The 15,360-nt window shown below is 41.3% G+C and overlaps 1 protein-coding gene across 3 annotated transcripts in view; it reads right to left on the bottom strand.

Moving 5' to 3' along the window:
* Window positions 1–15,360, bottom strand: part of UBR2 (ubiquitin protein ligase E3 component n-recognin 2) — a 5,196,118-nt gene that overhangs the window by 260,927 nt on the left and 4,919,831 nt on the right. For all 3 annotated transcript variants that reach the window (XM_044061864.1, XM_044061881.1, XM_044061872.1), the window contains exon 44: window positions 6,935–7,012. In XM_044061864.1, coding sequence (XP_043917799.1) covers window positions 6,935–7,012 — 78 coding nt within the window. The remainder of the gene's footprint in view (window positions 1–6,934; window positions 7,013–15,360) is intronic.

The raw sequence follows: 15,360 nt of genomic DNA, 5'->3' as shown, positions 1-15,360 counted from the left end.
CGTAATTACTGTGGCATTCCATGCAGGCAGGGTATAGACTGTAGCAATTGTCCCCCCAAGCTACACACTCTAGGGACCTAAACCTTGTCACCACAATAAACAGAACATGCTGGAGGGACAGATTCCTGTCCCAGAGACTTCCCATACTCTGGAACAGACTATCTATCTATGTCAAACAGAGCTCCTCATTAGCACTCTTCAAGAAAAATCTTGATGATTGGATGGGAAATTCACCCCGAGGATCACTTCTGTGGCTCTGCTTGACAGGGGCACAGGAAAGTACTTTTCTTGGGTGACGAAAGCCAGGGTACATTTTTTGTCTAGGTTTGTATGGGCCCTAGGGTCGATAGCCTAGTACCTACCTATGAACCTATGTTGGCTATAGTTGTAGCAAACAGTTTGCTACAGTTTAAAAGAATATTTTTTAATAGAATATGTTAGAGAAGGATTGGGGCAGGACACAGAAACAGGACCTGAATGGCTGGGGCAGGACGGTGTGTGTGTGTGTGTGTGTGTGTGTGTGTGTGTGTGTGTGTGTATGTGATGCATCTGACCACTTGGATGGTGTGCCAATAGAAGGAACTTTTTTTTTTTCCATTTAACTCTCCAGTGGAAGAGCTGGGGGCATACATCTAACTGCAATAGGCCAACCACTTACAGTGTAACAATCAACTTATTAAAGCTAAGTGCTTTACTCTGCTCTTCACTTGAGCAGCTGAGGGGTGGGTGCTGGTTGGTCCAGCTACGCTTCTGGGAAAAGCACATAGGAACATTTCTGACCAAGGGAATGAAATGCATGTGTCTTACACACCTGCATCCAAGGAGTCCTGGAGTAGAATTTATTTAACAGTCTGTTGTACCTGGAGGCAAACAAGTACACTTCAGATGTTCCCCACAGATGGATAAATTCCTGGAAAACCTTTAGGTGCAACCTCAATTCAAGATGGTCTATCCTGGTCCTTCTCAGTTTGTCTGAAATTTGATTTGTTCTGATGAAATGCAGGTATTTTGAAGGGACATATGTCAGAGTATAGAGTTTTTAGTGAAGTCTAGAACAGAAGCTGCTGTTAAAATAAAATGGATAATTAGCAGAACATATACAACACTACATGATAACTATAGGCATCAATCAGAGAAGGCTAAAAAAAGACTGGGAAGAGAGACTGAAAAGGCAATTTACAAATTAACAGAGGGAGGACATCTATATTGCTTAGAAGTCCAAACGATTTATGACTTTTGCTTGGAAGACTTTGTACAGGCATTTTTATATCCCATGCAGACTTCAGAGAATGTTTCTTCAGGTAGAGAGCAAATGCTGGAGGAGGTGTAATGGAAAAAAAAAAGAAGCTATGTACTCACCATAACGTTTTATGTGTGTTGTCCATCTTCGCCTTCAGTCTTACCAGGATGGGCTCGGATCAGACTCAAACTTTATATACAAGCTTGAGGTCTTCCACTAGTTCGTGGCTAAACCCTAGCCCAGCATGCACTAGGAAAGCCCCTCGATGTTGTTTGCAGTTATAAGAGTAATAAAAAATAAAGGCAGTTTAATAATTCAGACAGCAATAAAGAAGGTCATAAGAAAATGATATCCAACTGTATCAACTCGGTCTTCAAGGAGTAAAAATGGTCGGAGGAAGGAGGGTGGGATGTAAAAATGAAGGCAAAGACAGACGAACACACATGGAACGTTATGGTGAGCACATAACTTCTTTATGTGTTGTTGTCCTATCTCACCTGCATTCTTACCAGGATGGGACAGCATCCCTAGTACCACCCTAGTCTTGGGTGGCTCAAGGGAGAATATTCTTCAGAATCGTGGAACCAAAGGAGGCCCTGTTGTTGGAGGCCAAATCGACTTTAATGAGTGATAAAGGTATGTGGTCTTGCCAATGTTGCCACAGCACAAATGGAATCAGTTGGTAGTCTAGCCAAGAAGGCAGAAGTGATTGCAATGGCTCTTGTAGAGTGGGCTTTAACTCTATGGGGAAGATCTCTGTTTTGAGATTTATAGATAAAGGTTATGCAATCTGAAAGCCTTTTTGAATGTGTCACTTTAGAGACTGACGTATGTTTCTTTGAATCTGAAAAGGACATAAATAGCTGGTCATATTTTCTGAAGTTCTTAGTCCTGTGTAAGTAGAACCATAACTGTCTATGCAAATCCAGTTGATGTAACATGTATTCTGCCTTATTCCCGTAATTTGGGTAAAAGACTAGGAGCTCTATAGATTGGTTCAAATTTGACTCTGAACATATTTTTGGCAAAAAGGAAGGGTTCGTTCGTAAGGATACCCTGTCTCTGTGGAAAAGCAAGTGTGGGGGAGGGGGGCTTTATTGACAAAACTTGCAGCTCTGACACCCTCCTAGCAGAGATAATTGCATCAAGAGAATAGTTCTCCATGTCAAAAACTTGAGTTTGCAAGATGATGCTGGCTCAAAAGGGGGAAAATTAAACAAGATAGGATGAAATTTATGTCCCATGTTGCTGGGGGCGGGTCTCTAATAGGTGGTCATAGTAATAAAGTACCTTTAAGAAATGCTTTGCATAGCCTATGAAACATAACGTTGAGGCCAGACTCGCCTATATGAAAACTAGACATCGCTGCTAGTTGAACTCTAATGGTAGCTGGAGCTGCGCCCTCACTGAATAACTTTGCTAGGAACTCTAGAATGGAATTGACTGGGGCAGTAAAGGGATCAATGTGGTTACAAGAAGCCCATAATGAAAATCTTTTCCATTTCCTTCTATATATCTTTCTTGTAGAAGCCTTATGAGAAGAAATTAGGATGCGTTTAACTGATGAAGAGAGATTAGGAAACGTGGTTAGGATCGGAATCAGAGCAGCCAAGCTGTCAAATTGAGGGTCTGAAGGGAAGGATGGTGTGTTCCTGATGCACGAGTCAAAAAGTTTGGAACTGGTCCAGAATCCAAGGCTCCTTCTAAAGATGAGGGAAGGAGAACCAGATTTGATGAGGCCAGTATGGGACGATGAGTATCAAGTCCCTTCCCAAGCAATTGGCTTTCTGATGAACTTTGGGTATTAATGGAAAGGGAGGAAAAGCGTAGAGGAGTCCCGAGGGCCAATCGTGGACAAGTGCATCCCTCGGTGACTCCCCCGTGGGGGAGATAAGAGCAAAGTAGCTGCTGCATTTGGCATTCATGGATGTCACAAAAAGGTCACAGCAAACCTGGCCCCATTTGCAGAAATTTTTTCCGCTACTTCCTGTTTTAGGGACCACTCATGAGGCATCAGAATCAATCTGCTGAGTCTGCCTGCTATCACGTTGGATTTCCCCAGGATGTGTGTTGCTATCAGAAAGCACTAGGAGGAGGTCACCCACTGCCATACTCTCGGGGCCTTTTGACAAAGAGGGTAAAAACTGATTCCTCCTTGTTTGTTTATGTACCATACAACTGACATGTTGTCTGTCTGTATTGCAACAGTTCCCAGCGGAAGAATGTCCTGGAACGCTTGCAATGTTAGAAGCACTGCTTTCATCTCTAGGACACTGATGTGCAAATGGGATTTGTGATCCTGCCAGGTGTCTTGGACTGTCTTTCCCAGATAATGCCTCCCCCCCACCCTATCTGAGAGGCTTCAGTGGTCACTGTGGCCAATGGTTGTGGAAGTACAAATCGTCGATCTAGCGTCACATGAGTGGAGTAAAGCCACCAACGAAGGTCTTTTTTGCAAGATTCTGTTATTATTTTGTGGAACATCGGCAATTTCTGCATCGACCACTGAGTGGACAGTAGCCACTGGAGAATTCTCATGTGTAGACGTGCTAAGGGGATCAAGGTTATTGCTGCTGCCATGGTCCCCAAAACTTTTAGGACTATCCTTGCTTGTGCTTTTTTCTCTGAGATGATTTAGAACCTGACGTTGTTGAACTTGAACTCTTTCTGGAGGAAGTTTGGCCATCATATGCTTTTCCCTTTGGGAAAAACTCTGTACCCATGAACTACCACATAGGCGGTAGCTCACTAAACACTGAAAGTGTGATAAGAGACCTTGGGACACTGGTGGACAGTAGTCTCTCCTTTGATAACCGCATCGCCACAGTGGTCAGGAAATCCTTCTACGTGGTACACCTCATCACAAAAGGGTTCTCCTCTAGAAAAAAGGAGGTCATTGTTCCTCTCTACTCATCCCTCATCAGACCCATTATAGAGTACAATGCCCCATTTGGCATGTATCTCACAAGACACCTACAACAATTGGAAAGGCCACAGAAATACCTCACTAAGAGGATTACCGGCCTCAAACAGATGCCATACGCAGACCATCTCAAAAAACTCTAGCTCTACTCCGTCGCATATCACCTACTCAGAGGCAATCTCTGCCTAACATACAAAGCTATGTCAAACCCAGAGATGTTGGACATGCTACACTTAAAGAAATCCCAATCTCTCCGAACCACACGCTCTAGGGACCTACACCTTGTAACCACAATAAACAGAACATGCTGGAGGGATAGATTCCTGTCCCGGAGACTTCCCATACTCTGGAACAAACTACCCATTCATGTCAAGCAAGGCTCCTCATTGGCCCTCTTTAAGAAACATCTTGACGACTGGATGGGAAATAGAAAATTCACCCTGGGGATCACTTCTGTGGCACTGCTTGACAGGGGGTACAGGAAAATAATTTTCTTGGATGGCAAAAGGCAGGGAACCTTTTCAGCTAGGCTTATATAGGCCCTAGGGCCGATAGCCTAGTACCTACCTATGAATCTATGACAAATGCAGCAAGACTCCTGAAGATGGACAGCTGCTAAGCCGTAGACACAAATTGTGTGTCTATCAGTTAGGGACATTTTCTGTCCACATTTCTCACATTTTTTGAAACCTGAGGGTTTCGAATCTTTAGAAGACATCCTGAAAGAAAAAGGGATAGTAACAAGGGAAATAGCTATAGCTAAAGAATTTTTTTTTAAGAACAATTTAACAGTAAACTTAACTATGAAAAAAAACAGATACAGAGGATGAAAGCAGGGCACAGCCCTCTAACTTAAAAGGGCTATGCCCGGGAGACTGAAAAGAAGAGATAGCCATTTAACGGCCTAAGGATAAGGTAGTCCTCTAACTTACATGAACTGACCTTAACAAGGTTCCTGAAAGAGAAAAACAGAAGTAAGAGCAGCCCTCTAACTTAAATGGGCTATTAAGAGTCGTAAGGTGGAAGCCAGGATAGGGACAATAAGGCCTAGGTGGAAGACGATGGCTAACAGCAGAAAATCAGCCACAACAAAGCAGAAAAACTGACTAGCACAATAACTAGCTATCTAGATAAATAATAGAGAAGAATAGGCAATTTCCAACAACGGTGATTATAATAGAGAGTATACTTAGCCAGAGCCAGTAGAATGAGCAACTGATGTTGTTTAGAGGCAAACGAGATCTGGAGAGCTTTCCTAGTGCATGCTGAATAGGGTTTAGCCAAGAGTTAGTATATAAAAGCCGATTCGGATCTGAGGATCAGATCCGAACCCATCCTGGTAAGAATGAAGGAGAGATAGGTCAGCAACACAGCAAAGGTCAATAGGAACATTTTTTTTTGAAAGTGCAATGAGCTGGCCGATTTTAACAATTCCCTACATCATTCTATGTTTGGAATGCTGGGAGACAAATGGTGATAACTAAGGAAATAATTTTTTTTTTTTGCTAGGACACAGGATCTGAATTACATATACAAAGTAAGTCCTTACTAAGTTTAATGATACTGGCTGCTAAAAAAAGTGATTACCAGAAAATCAAAATCAAAACTACCTGTAGCTGACATGCTGAATATTATAAAGAGAATAAAATACCTAGAGGTGGGATCTTTGGGAAAAAGGCAAATTATACAGAAATAAACTGAATTTCTAGACAAATATGTGCACAGTAATGTTCACGAGGAGGAGTGATGTTCAAGGGAAGATAGGAATTGACTGATTTGCCTAATGTTAGAGTGAATGATAATTGTTAAAAAGAAAGATGACATATGTATAAATACATGAATATAAAAAAAAATGTGCGCCTATGTCTTAAGTGATGATTTAATAAAAGTATTTAAAAACAATAAAAAAGACATGTAGTTGGCACCTGATTACCATTATGCCACTGGACACCCTAGTTGTTCCACCACTAGGCTAATGAGCAGCATAAAGATTCTGTCATGCAAAAGTACTACATTGGTGCAGCAGGGTTGCTGACTTAGTGGACTGTGTCAGACACACTTTATGTGGCACCTCTCCCCAGCCACTTGGGATCCTATGCAACATTCTCCACCAGGATTGTGGAACCACTAAGCATGGCACTGCCATACTACAAAACCTTGCACTGTGAATCCCAGACTTCAATTTTTACAGCACATCAACAATAACGAGCCTAACCACATTTGCTCCTTAGATAAAGGATGTTTTTTCAGTCCTTCACAACTGGTGGGTGGATAAATATAAAAGTTCTCAGCATTTTGGTTCTCTGAGCTAATAATTTTCATAAAGTATCCACAAGTTCCTTTTGCCACTACTTCTGATGACAACAGGCCCTTTTTAAGGATCAATATACCATATATTCACGGCTTAGTGCACCAGTCTTTAAAGAAAACAGCAACAACATCCTTGCTGAAATTAGAGACATAAAGCTGTAATTAGTTTTCAAAATTACTTTCGAGTCTATAGAATAAACAACATATCCCTTCATAAAACACAAGTAGGATAAAGAAGGATGAAATCAGTTCAGGGACGATTACATAATCAGCATAAAGGCATTATACTGTTATGAAGACTAGTTAAATGCATATTTGTTAAATGACATGGAAATAAAAAGGGCATCCACTATTTTGAAACGTAAGAAAGGCAGAGAGAGAAATATCCTGTATCACTCGTGCAAACTACATGATTCAGATAATTTAAAACAAATATCTTCTGAAAATTTTTGAATACTTACAAGAAAGCAGATGCTTGATTGATGAGGGCACTGTAATCATTTGGTAGCTCTATTAATCTATTTAATTCCCTTGGATAACTAGAAGAAAAAACAAAAGCACACAAATTAGATCCAATGTACACATTTATTTCCAAATAAGCTGCAACAATGATAAATGCCTTTTACTGATGTAAACACCATTAAGCCTGCATTTTGGGGAGTCGATGGCATTTACTGCACCATACAAACTAAAGGCTAAAACAAGTGCAGTATACAAAGAAAAAAGTCACAACACATTCTCCTTGGGAGAGTGGCATTTTCACATAAAAACACTATGCAAATCCTTCATATTTCTTACAATACTGCTGCTACTTTTTAGAGTTAAACTGACTGAAGCTTCAACATAAAAATCCAGTTTCAGTTCTATGAAACATATTTAAAAAGTGTTTTTTTTTTTTTAGAGAGGACAAGCTGCCTTCATCCCCACATGCCCCTATGTTACATATACAAAAGCCCCAAAACACATTACATTACTGATATCAAGAAAACAGAACCCACAACAGCAGTGATTTCCAAAAGAAAAAGTGAGGGAGTTCAACAGAGGGGAAACGAACAAGAAGAGTTTAAACCTCATCTACTTTCTACATGACCAAGTGCAGGTTAACGATTTCCACCACATGACCATTTTGTCCAACATCTTCCACAGCTGTAGGTAAAACTATACACATAGTGGTGTCTGTACTTATCAAAGCTCAACAGGCATGAAGAATGCTATTAGCAGTTCTTTTTATCTGTCTGCATGTTAATGTCCTACATATAATTCCATTATAAATAAAGCCTGCATTCTCCTTTTAATAACCATTTTAAGTTTTTAGAAGTGCAATCATAAAAGTATTTACCTGTCCTTCACTATTATAATACAAGTAATGGTAAGTGAATACGTAGCAGATGTGAAGAACAGATTTAAGGGATTAGATCCAGTGGAAGAACTATGAACGGAAACTCATGATACCTTTCAAGAGATGGCATCAAAAGTACTATAAATAGAAAGAAAACTAAGATGGCAAAATGTTTGCCTGCAGAGGCTTTATAATTGGCCAAGGAAAGGACAGCAAATGGCAATGGAGGATAGGAAAACATATCAAGATAAATGCAAAGTTTTGGGGACTAGCAAGGAGAGATAAAGCAAATTGAATTTAATTTAATTTTTCTAATTGTGTACTTGCTTAGCTAGCAGCAGTAATCTATTTATCACATAAATACATCCATATAAACTAACTTTATACTTCCTACTACATGCTTCCCTTAAGTTGCTATGTTACTATAAGATAAATGGTATAACTCTCTGCTAAATACTGCTCCTTGAGCTGTTACATTTATTTGTATATTTTTTTCTTCTCCTCTCTTTCTTATTGTGTGCCACTTTAAAATAGATTTGTTGCTCTATCTGTTTCTTATCTTCTGCTCCTTTAATACTAATATTTGTCTATATAACACGTGTATTCCTCAGCGTAAAATAGTACTGTACCTTAAGTTGTTATATAATTATTTATCTGTACCTGAAGTTGTAAGCTTTGCTTATGTGGAGCTTTTCTCCTCGGGCCTCTACTGAAAATGGACATATATCCAGTTAGACTCGCCCGGTCAACAAATGTAAAATAAATAATAAATAAATCAGCATTACAAAGAAATGGAAGAAGACAACAGAAAGTGAAGGACAAGAGATCTGTTCCAGAAGAAAAGGAATCTTACAGGTAAAAACTGACATGATAAAAGACAAAGATGGGAGAGAACTAAAGAATCAGAAGAAAATAATAAGAGGAGGCATCAAACAGTTGCACCTGCTTCACATGCTTGCAAGGTAATGCTCAGGATGCTGCAAGTTACACTGAAGCAGTATGCGGACCGAAAATTGTATGACCTGGTTTTAGAAAGGACAAAGGCACCAAAGAGCAAATTGCCAACGTCCATTGGATAAATGAGAAAGCATGAGAGTTCCAGAAGAATATTTACTTCTGCTTTACTGACAACTGTAAAACCTTTGATTGTCTGGACCATAACAAACTCTGGCAAGTGCTACAATAAAAAGAGGAAACAGGATCACCTTATTTGTTTCCTGAGGAATCTGTATGCAGAACAAGAAGAAAAATTAGAATGGAATATGGAATAAATGACTGATTTTAAGACTGGGAAAGGAATACAACAAGGCTATATATTGTCGCCCTACGTATTTCATTTATATACTAAATATATCATGTATGCTGGGTTAGGTGTATAAGAATTTGGAAACAAAACTGCCAGGAGAAATACTAATAATTTCTGATAGGCAGATGAGACTACTCTAATAGATTACAGTGAGGAAGAGATGAAGACCCTGTTAATGAAGATGAAAATAGAACATGCAAAAGCTACTTTGTTACTCAGCAAAAAAAAAAAAAAGTTACATCTTCTACCCCTAACAATTCTTCCTTGTCTGTTTGCAAAGAAGTAGAAATAGTAGCAGATTTTATTTTTCCAGGCTCAAAGAGTTCTTGAATGGTGACTATGGCCATGAAATGAAAACTTACTTATTTTCTAGAAGGAAAGCTATAGCAAGCCATGGTAAGATTTTAAACAGCAAAGACATTACAATGTCAACAGGTGTTTCTGTAGTCAAAGCTACAGTTTTTTCTAGTCGTATCATACTGCCAATCACTCCTCATAACAGCATGTGCCTGGGGCAGACAGACCTACTTTGCATGCTCAAAAGCCCAAATACTCAAACAAGAAGTTATGTACTCACCATAATGTTTCATCTGTGTTGTCCATTTTCATGCATCCTCAATGGATGGTTTCAGTTCCGACCCTTGGAACCTATTTGGCCGCTTGCTAAAGCTCATGGCACAAAAACTCTCAAGCTTCCCCTTTACCCACAATGCATCTGGCTGAATACCTGAAATAGAGTTTGCTGACAGAACAAGCAAAAGAAGAGAAAGGAAGGACATTTCCATGTTTCCAGTGGAGACCATGCCTGGGTCTGTCACCACTGTACGGATAAGCCAAACTGTGAAAGAGGGCAGAAACCACTCTTTCTTCCAAAAGAATTAGGTAGGGGTTTGGATGGTGGGGAGTTCAGGACACATGAAAATGCACAACTCAGATGGAATGTTATGGTAAGTACATAACTTCTTTATCTGAAGTTGTCAATTTTCATAGCTACTTTATTTCCCAGGTGGACTAAGGAAAGATGTTTCGAAGCACCATTAAGCTAAAATGATGCTCTACCCCCGGAGACCAAATCCAATTTATAATGAGTGATAAAGGTATGGGGTTTAGGCCATGTTGCTGCTGCACATATATCCTCCATGGATGCTCTAAGCTTGGGAAATGGCTGAAGTCGCTGCAGCTCTTGTAGAATGAGCCTTAGGGGGTTTTGTAAATTTAACATCTGACTTGGAGCAGATAAGGAAATGCAGTTAGCCAGCCATTTTGGTAAAGTGACTTTGGATACAACTTTTCCCAATTTGGAATGCGAGAAGGAGATGAAAAGATGGTCTGAGTTTCTGAAGTCTTTTGTCCTGTGTAGGTAGAAACGTAACTGTCTAGGTATGTCCAAGGAGTGTAAACAACATTCTTTGTTAGAATAGTTTGGGAAGAATACTGACAAGTTAATACATTGATTTATATTGTTCTCAGAAACCACTTTTGGCAGGAACGAAGGGTTGAACTTAAGTGAAACCCTGTCCCTGTGAAAGACTAGATATGGAGGTTTAGAAGATAGGGCTTGAATCTCTGAAATCATTCTAGCAGACGTGAATGCAACTAATAGAATAGTTTTCCAGGAAATTAACTTAATATCACAATTATGGGCTGGTTCAAATGATTATTGGGTGATTACTTGCAAAACTAAGTTGAGGTCCCAAGGGGGAGCAGGGTCCTTGAAGGGAGGTCGTAACATAAAAATACCATTCAAGGATGACTTACAGAGTTTGTGAGATGCTACAGGAGAATCTTGAAAGCCAATATGGATGTTGGATATAGTTGCTAGTTGGACTGGGGGGCCAATTGTGTAGAAGAGAATCCCTCAGGACTTCCTCCACTGGGGAGGTCAGGGCAAAATAGTTGCTGCATTTGTTGTTTAGGGGAGGGGCAAAAAGATCACACCAAGGCTGGCCCCATGATTGGAAAATTATCTCCGACACTCTCTGAGGGACCACTCATGAGGAAGGAGAATGGACCTGCTTAATTTGTCTGCTATCACAGTGGACTTCAATGGAACATATGTTGCTATGAGAAAGCAGTTTGATGAGATCACCCACTGTCACACTTTTGGGGCTTCTCAACATAGTGGGTAAGACCTGGTTCCTCCCTGTTTGCTGATATACCAGACTACTGACATGTCTGTTTGAATAGTAATCATTCCGGAGAGTAGAGCATCCTGAAACACTTGCAATGCTAAAAGCAGTGCTCTCATTTCTAGAACACGGATGTGTAACGAGCCTTTACTGGGGACCAAGTGCCTTAGACTGTCCTTCCACTGTAATGCCCCCCACCACCCTAACATGGATGCATCCGTGGGCTGAGGGGGAGAAAAGGGCCATCCTTGTAGAATTTGTTCTGAACAAGTCCCATTAGATCTTTCATGCAAATATTGGTGATGGAAATTGGTCTAGACATGGGATGGGAAAGTATTGACCATTGTGCCCCAAGTAACCACTGTAGAATTTGCATATATCTGCCCAGATGTACAGGAGTTATTGATGTTGCCATGGAGCCTAATGTTCGGGGGACTAAATTGTCAGGCACTTTGTTTCTGCTAAGTATAGCTGAGACCTGCCTTTGAATTGTCAGCAATCTTGGCAGAGGAAGAGAGGGCCATGGTGGTTTTTATATTTAACAGAGCACCTATGAATTCTAGGGTTTGGGTAGGTTACAGATGACATTTTTTTGTAGCTGTTACTCCCAAGGAGAAGCGGATTTGAAGGACCTTTTGTCTGGCTTCTACGAGTTGATGCCTGGTCATCGCAGTAATGAGCCAGTTGTTTAGGTATGGAAACACCCAGAATCCATGCAGTCTCAAGTGAGCTGCTACTACTGCCATGCATTTGGAGAGCTACCTGGCGGCTGTAGTGAAACCAAAGGGCAGTACTCTGAACTGGTAGTGACTGGCTCCCAGACAGAAGTGCAAGGACCTCCTGGACCGCATGTGCATTTTTATGTGATAGTATGCATCTTGGAGGTCTATGGAGCACATCCAATCATCTTTTCCAAAAACGGAAAAACAGACATAACCGTGACCATCCAGAATTTGGTTTGATGAACCAATTTGCTTAGTTTGCTGAGATCTAGAATAGGTCTGCAGTCCCTTGTCTTTTTTGGCACTAAAATGAATCTTGAGTAAGTTCCGGATCCTATCCGGTCTGGGGGGACCTTTTGGAAGACTCGCTTTTCTAGCAGCTTTTGTTTTTCTAGTGATGCTTGTTCCCCTTTGATTGGGTGGAACATTCAGGATTTTTTGTAGGATGATGGATTTCATGAAAAGAGTATAATATAACTTCTGGATATAATTCTCTGCACTCATTTGTTGGAAGTTGTGTTTAGCCAGGCTCTCTGGTGCAGGGGGAAACAACCCCAGACTGCCTCCAGAGGAAGACAATCAGGCCTCCGTTCACGAGTGCTGGAAGGGCTTATCAAAGAAAGAATCTCTAAAACCCTGGTTTCGCAGACCCCCTCTGCTGTGAGGGTAGCGTCTTCTATTGGAGATCCCCCATGCACCTTGGGGAACTGTCACTACATGTGCCAGGAAAGGACCCCTGGGACTTTTTGAACCACATTTTTCCACCAGCATGTTGGTTCCTCAGAAAAGGTCTCTGAGGGATGGAAAAACATATGCCCACTGCAGAAACAGTCTTTCCATCTTTCTCACACCTAGCGTGTTTTTCACCTTCGGCCCAAATAAGGAGGTGCCATCAAAAGGGGCACTGACGAGCACAGACTTGAAGGGTTCCACGAAGTCACACAAATGCATCCAGGTGTGTCTCCTTAAGGTATACCTGAACCGATGAGCCTCATCATCCCTTTGGATGTGTGAGAAATTAGCCTCATGGACGAGCTGGAAATGCAAATCAGGATGGCAAACTGAGAAGTCAAGAGTTCCGAACAGTCAGCAATGGCTCCTGAGAAGGTATCTGAGAGTTCTTTAATCAGCTCCTTCTGCAACCTCATAAAATGTGCCAAATAATTCAAAGGCCGCAGACTAAAGGTTGGCTCATCAGTGGGTGGGGTCACCCAGGAAGTAAAATGGTTGGGTACCAAAGGCCTGTAGGTACACAGATTCCTCCGACAAAGGATTGCTGGACTGCCAACCACCCATCTGTTTCAAAATTTCCAGGATGTTTCCAAGGGAGTCATTGTGGGGATCCTCCGCCTTTCTTGAAATCTGTGTCTTCAGTGCATAATTCTTCAGGGGAATTAATATTTCCTCTTACACTTCTTCTTCCAAGGAACCTCCTCAGCAGGAAGCTCTGGAAAGGTGTCAGAAGAAGATGTTCCCAAGAGTGGGGTTGCCTGAGGCCTTGACACCTGCTGTCCAGCTGGAGGAGGCAGGTGAGGCTCTGAAGCAACAAGTGACTTGGCAGGTTGTTCCGAGGGGGAAAGGACAGACTGATGTTTTTGAGCAGACAAGGTCCTCTATATTGCATCAAAATCTGATCCACCCATTGTAGGAAGGGAGTCTGGGCCCAAAATAATTTGCATCACAGTCTCTCCTCACCCAGGGCAGACGTCTCCTGAAGCAGAAGCCAGGAATGAGCCAATCTGTGCTGAGGTTCCGAAGAGGACAGAAGACTCCAAAAATCCTTGGGTCAAATCAAACTCCTCAGAACAGGCAGGACAGGTATGGCTACGGGAGGTCTCCAGTTCTGACCAAGCTGGAGAACTCAGAGTTCAATCGTCGCTGAAGAAGACCACTTCCAAGCCGATGCAGTCAGTGCCAGGTAACTCAGAACTGAAGTCCCTTGGAGTGGTGGAAGAAGAAGGCCCTGACCTGACAGGGTAGGAGGACTAGAGGCCCCAGTGACTTCTTTCTGCCAGAGCATCTTTCTCATTAGTCTGGAAGAACAAGTGGACTCTGCAGGCAAAGAAGGTTGGTCCAGGAAGGGGGATGGCAGGATCTGGGTATAGCTATGAATTCTTTAGGAGGCACCGATGTGGACAGTGTCAAAGGTATTGCCTTTTCTGAAAATAGAGCCGAAGAAACTGATGGTATCCGTCTGCTTAGCTGTGGGTTACAACATAACAGGTGGAATTGACAGTTTTGATTTCTTCATACTTGGAGCCAAGGAAGGTATCGGCACCGAAGAACTGTGCTTTTTCTCCTTCAAGGATATAGAAGATGAGAAGGATGAAGCTGGACTGGATCTGGAAGATTTAACTTTTTGTTTGGTAGAATATTTTGAAGGTGACCCAGAAACAACTTCTACGAAGGAGAAGGGTAGCAAGCCTTTTAAAATAAACTTATTTTTCCACTCCACTAAAGCCCTGTGACTAAGAGAATGATAAATGGAGCAATCTTCTTGCACGTGGAGAGGACCTAAGAAGAAAAAAACACATAGCGAGTGCTGATCAGAATAGTGAATTTTGTGTGAGCACTTAGCACACCTTTTAAAACTAGCAGGGGCTTTCTTTCTCTATTTGTCCACCATGACAAGCACGGGAAAGACGAAAACAAAACACACCCACACTAAGAAAACAAGCACACACACAAATGGAGAAAAACACATTATTCATTTATTTTTTGAAATAAAAAAAGGAAAGGAAGAAGGAAACAGAATACCAACGATGGTATGTAAAGGAAGCTACCACTGACATCCTCTCCCTAACATCTAAGATGTACCAAAAGTATAACAGGAGAGTGCAGAAGGTGATCAAAATAGGAACGATAGAAGTAAAAGGAAAGTACTTTATAAGGGGGAGAAAGATATGAAGAAAAAACAATCAAAAAATGTTCTTATCTGAAACGAGCTCGAGAGTAAAGGTAAACCACGTCTGAAGGTGAAGTGGCAAATGAGATCTGAGGTATTCAACCCGATGCATTGTGGGTAAAGGGAGAAGCTCAAGAGTTTTTGGTGCCCATGAGCTTTAGCAATTGGACGAGTTGGCTCCAAGGGACAGGAAACAAGCCCATCCATTGAAGATACCATGAAAATTGACAACTTCAGATCATTATTTTTGCAAGATGAAAATAATGAAAACTAAAATCCTGAACCGCACATTTTTCCCAGGGCAAGTAAATACTTGCCTAAAACTTCACAAAAATATACTGCAGTATCTGAAACCCATCTAGGTATATACACCAAGTCCGGGATCATACTAGTGGGGAAAAGGGCACATCTCCCAATGATGGGCAAATGTTTACTTGCCCTGGGAAAAACTGCATGGTTCGGTATTTCAGTTTTTGTTATTTTCGC

The sequence above is a fragment of the Protopterus annectens genome, chromosome 1.part0, assembly GCF_019279795.1.
Source record: "Protopterus annectens isolate FY-2018-M chromosome 1.part0, PAN1.0, whole genome shotgun sequence".
NCBI lineage: Eukaryota > Metazoa > Chordata > Ceratodontiformes > Protopteridae > Protopterus > Protopterus annectens.
This window is presented reverse-complemented; position numbering and strand designations above follow the sequence as displayed.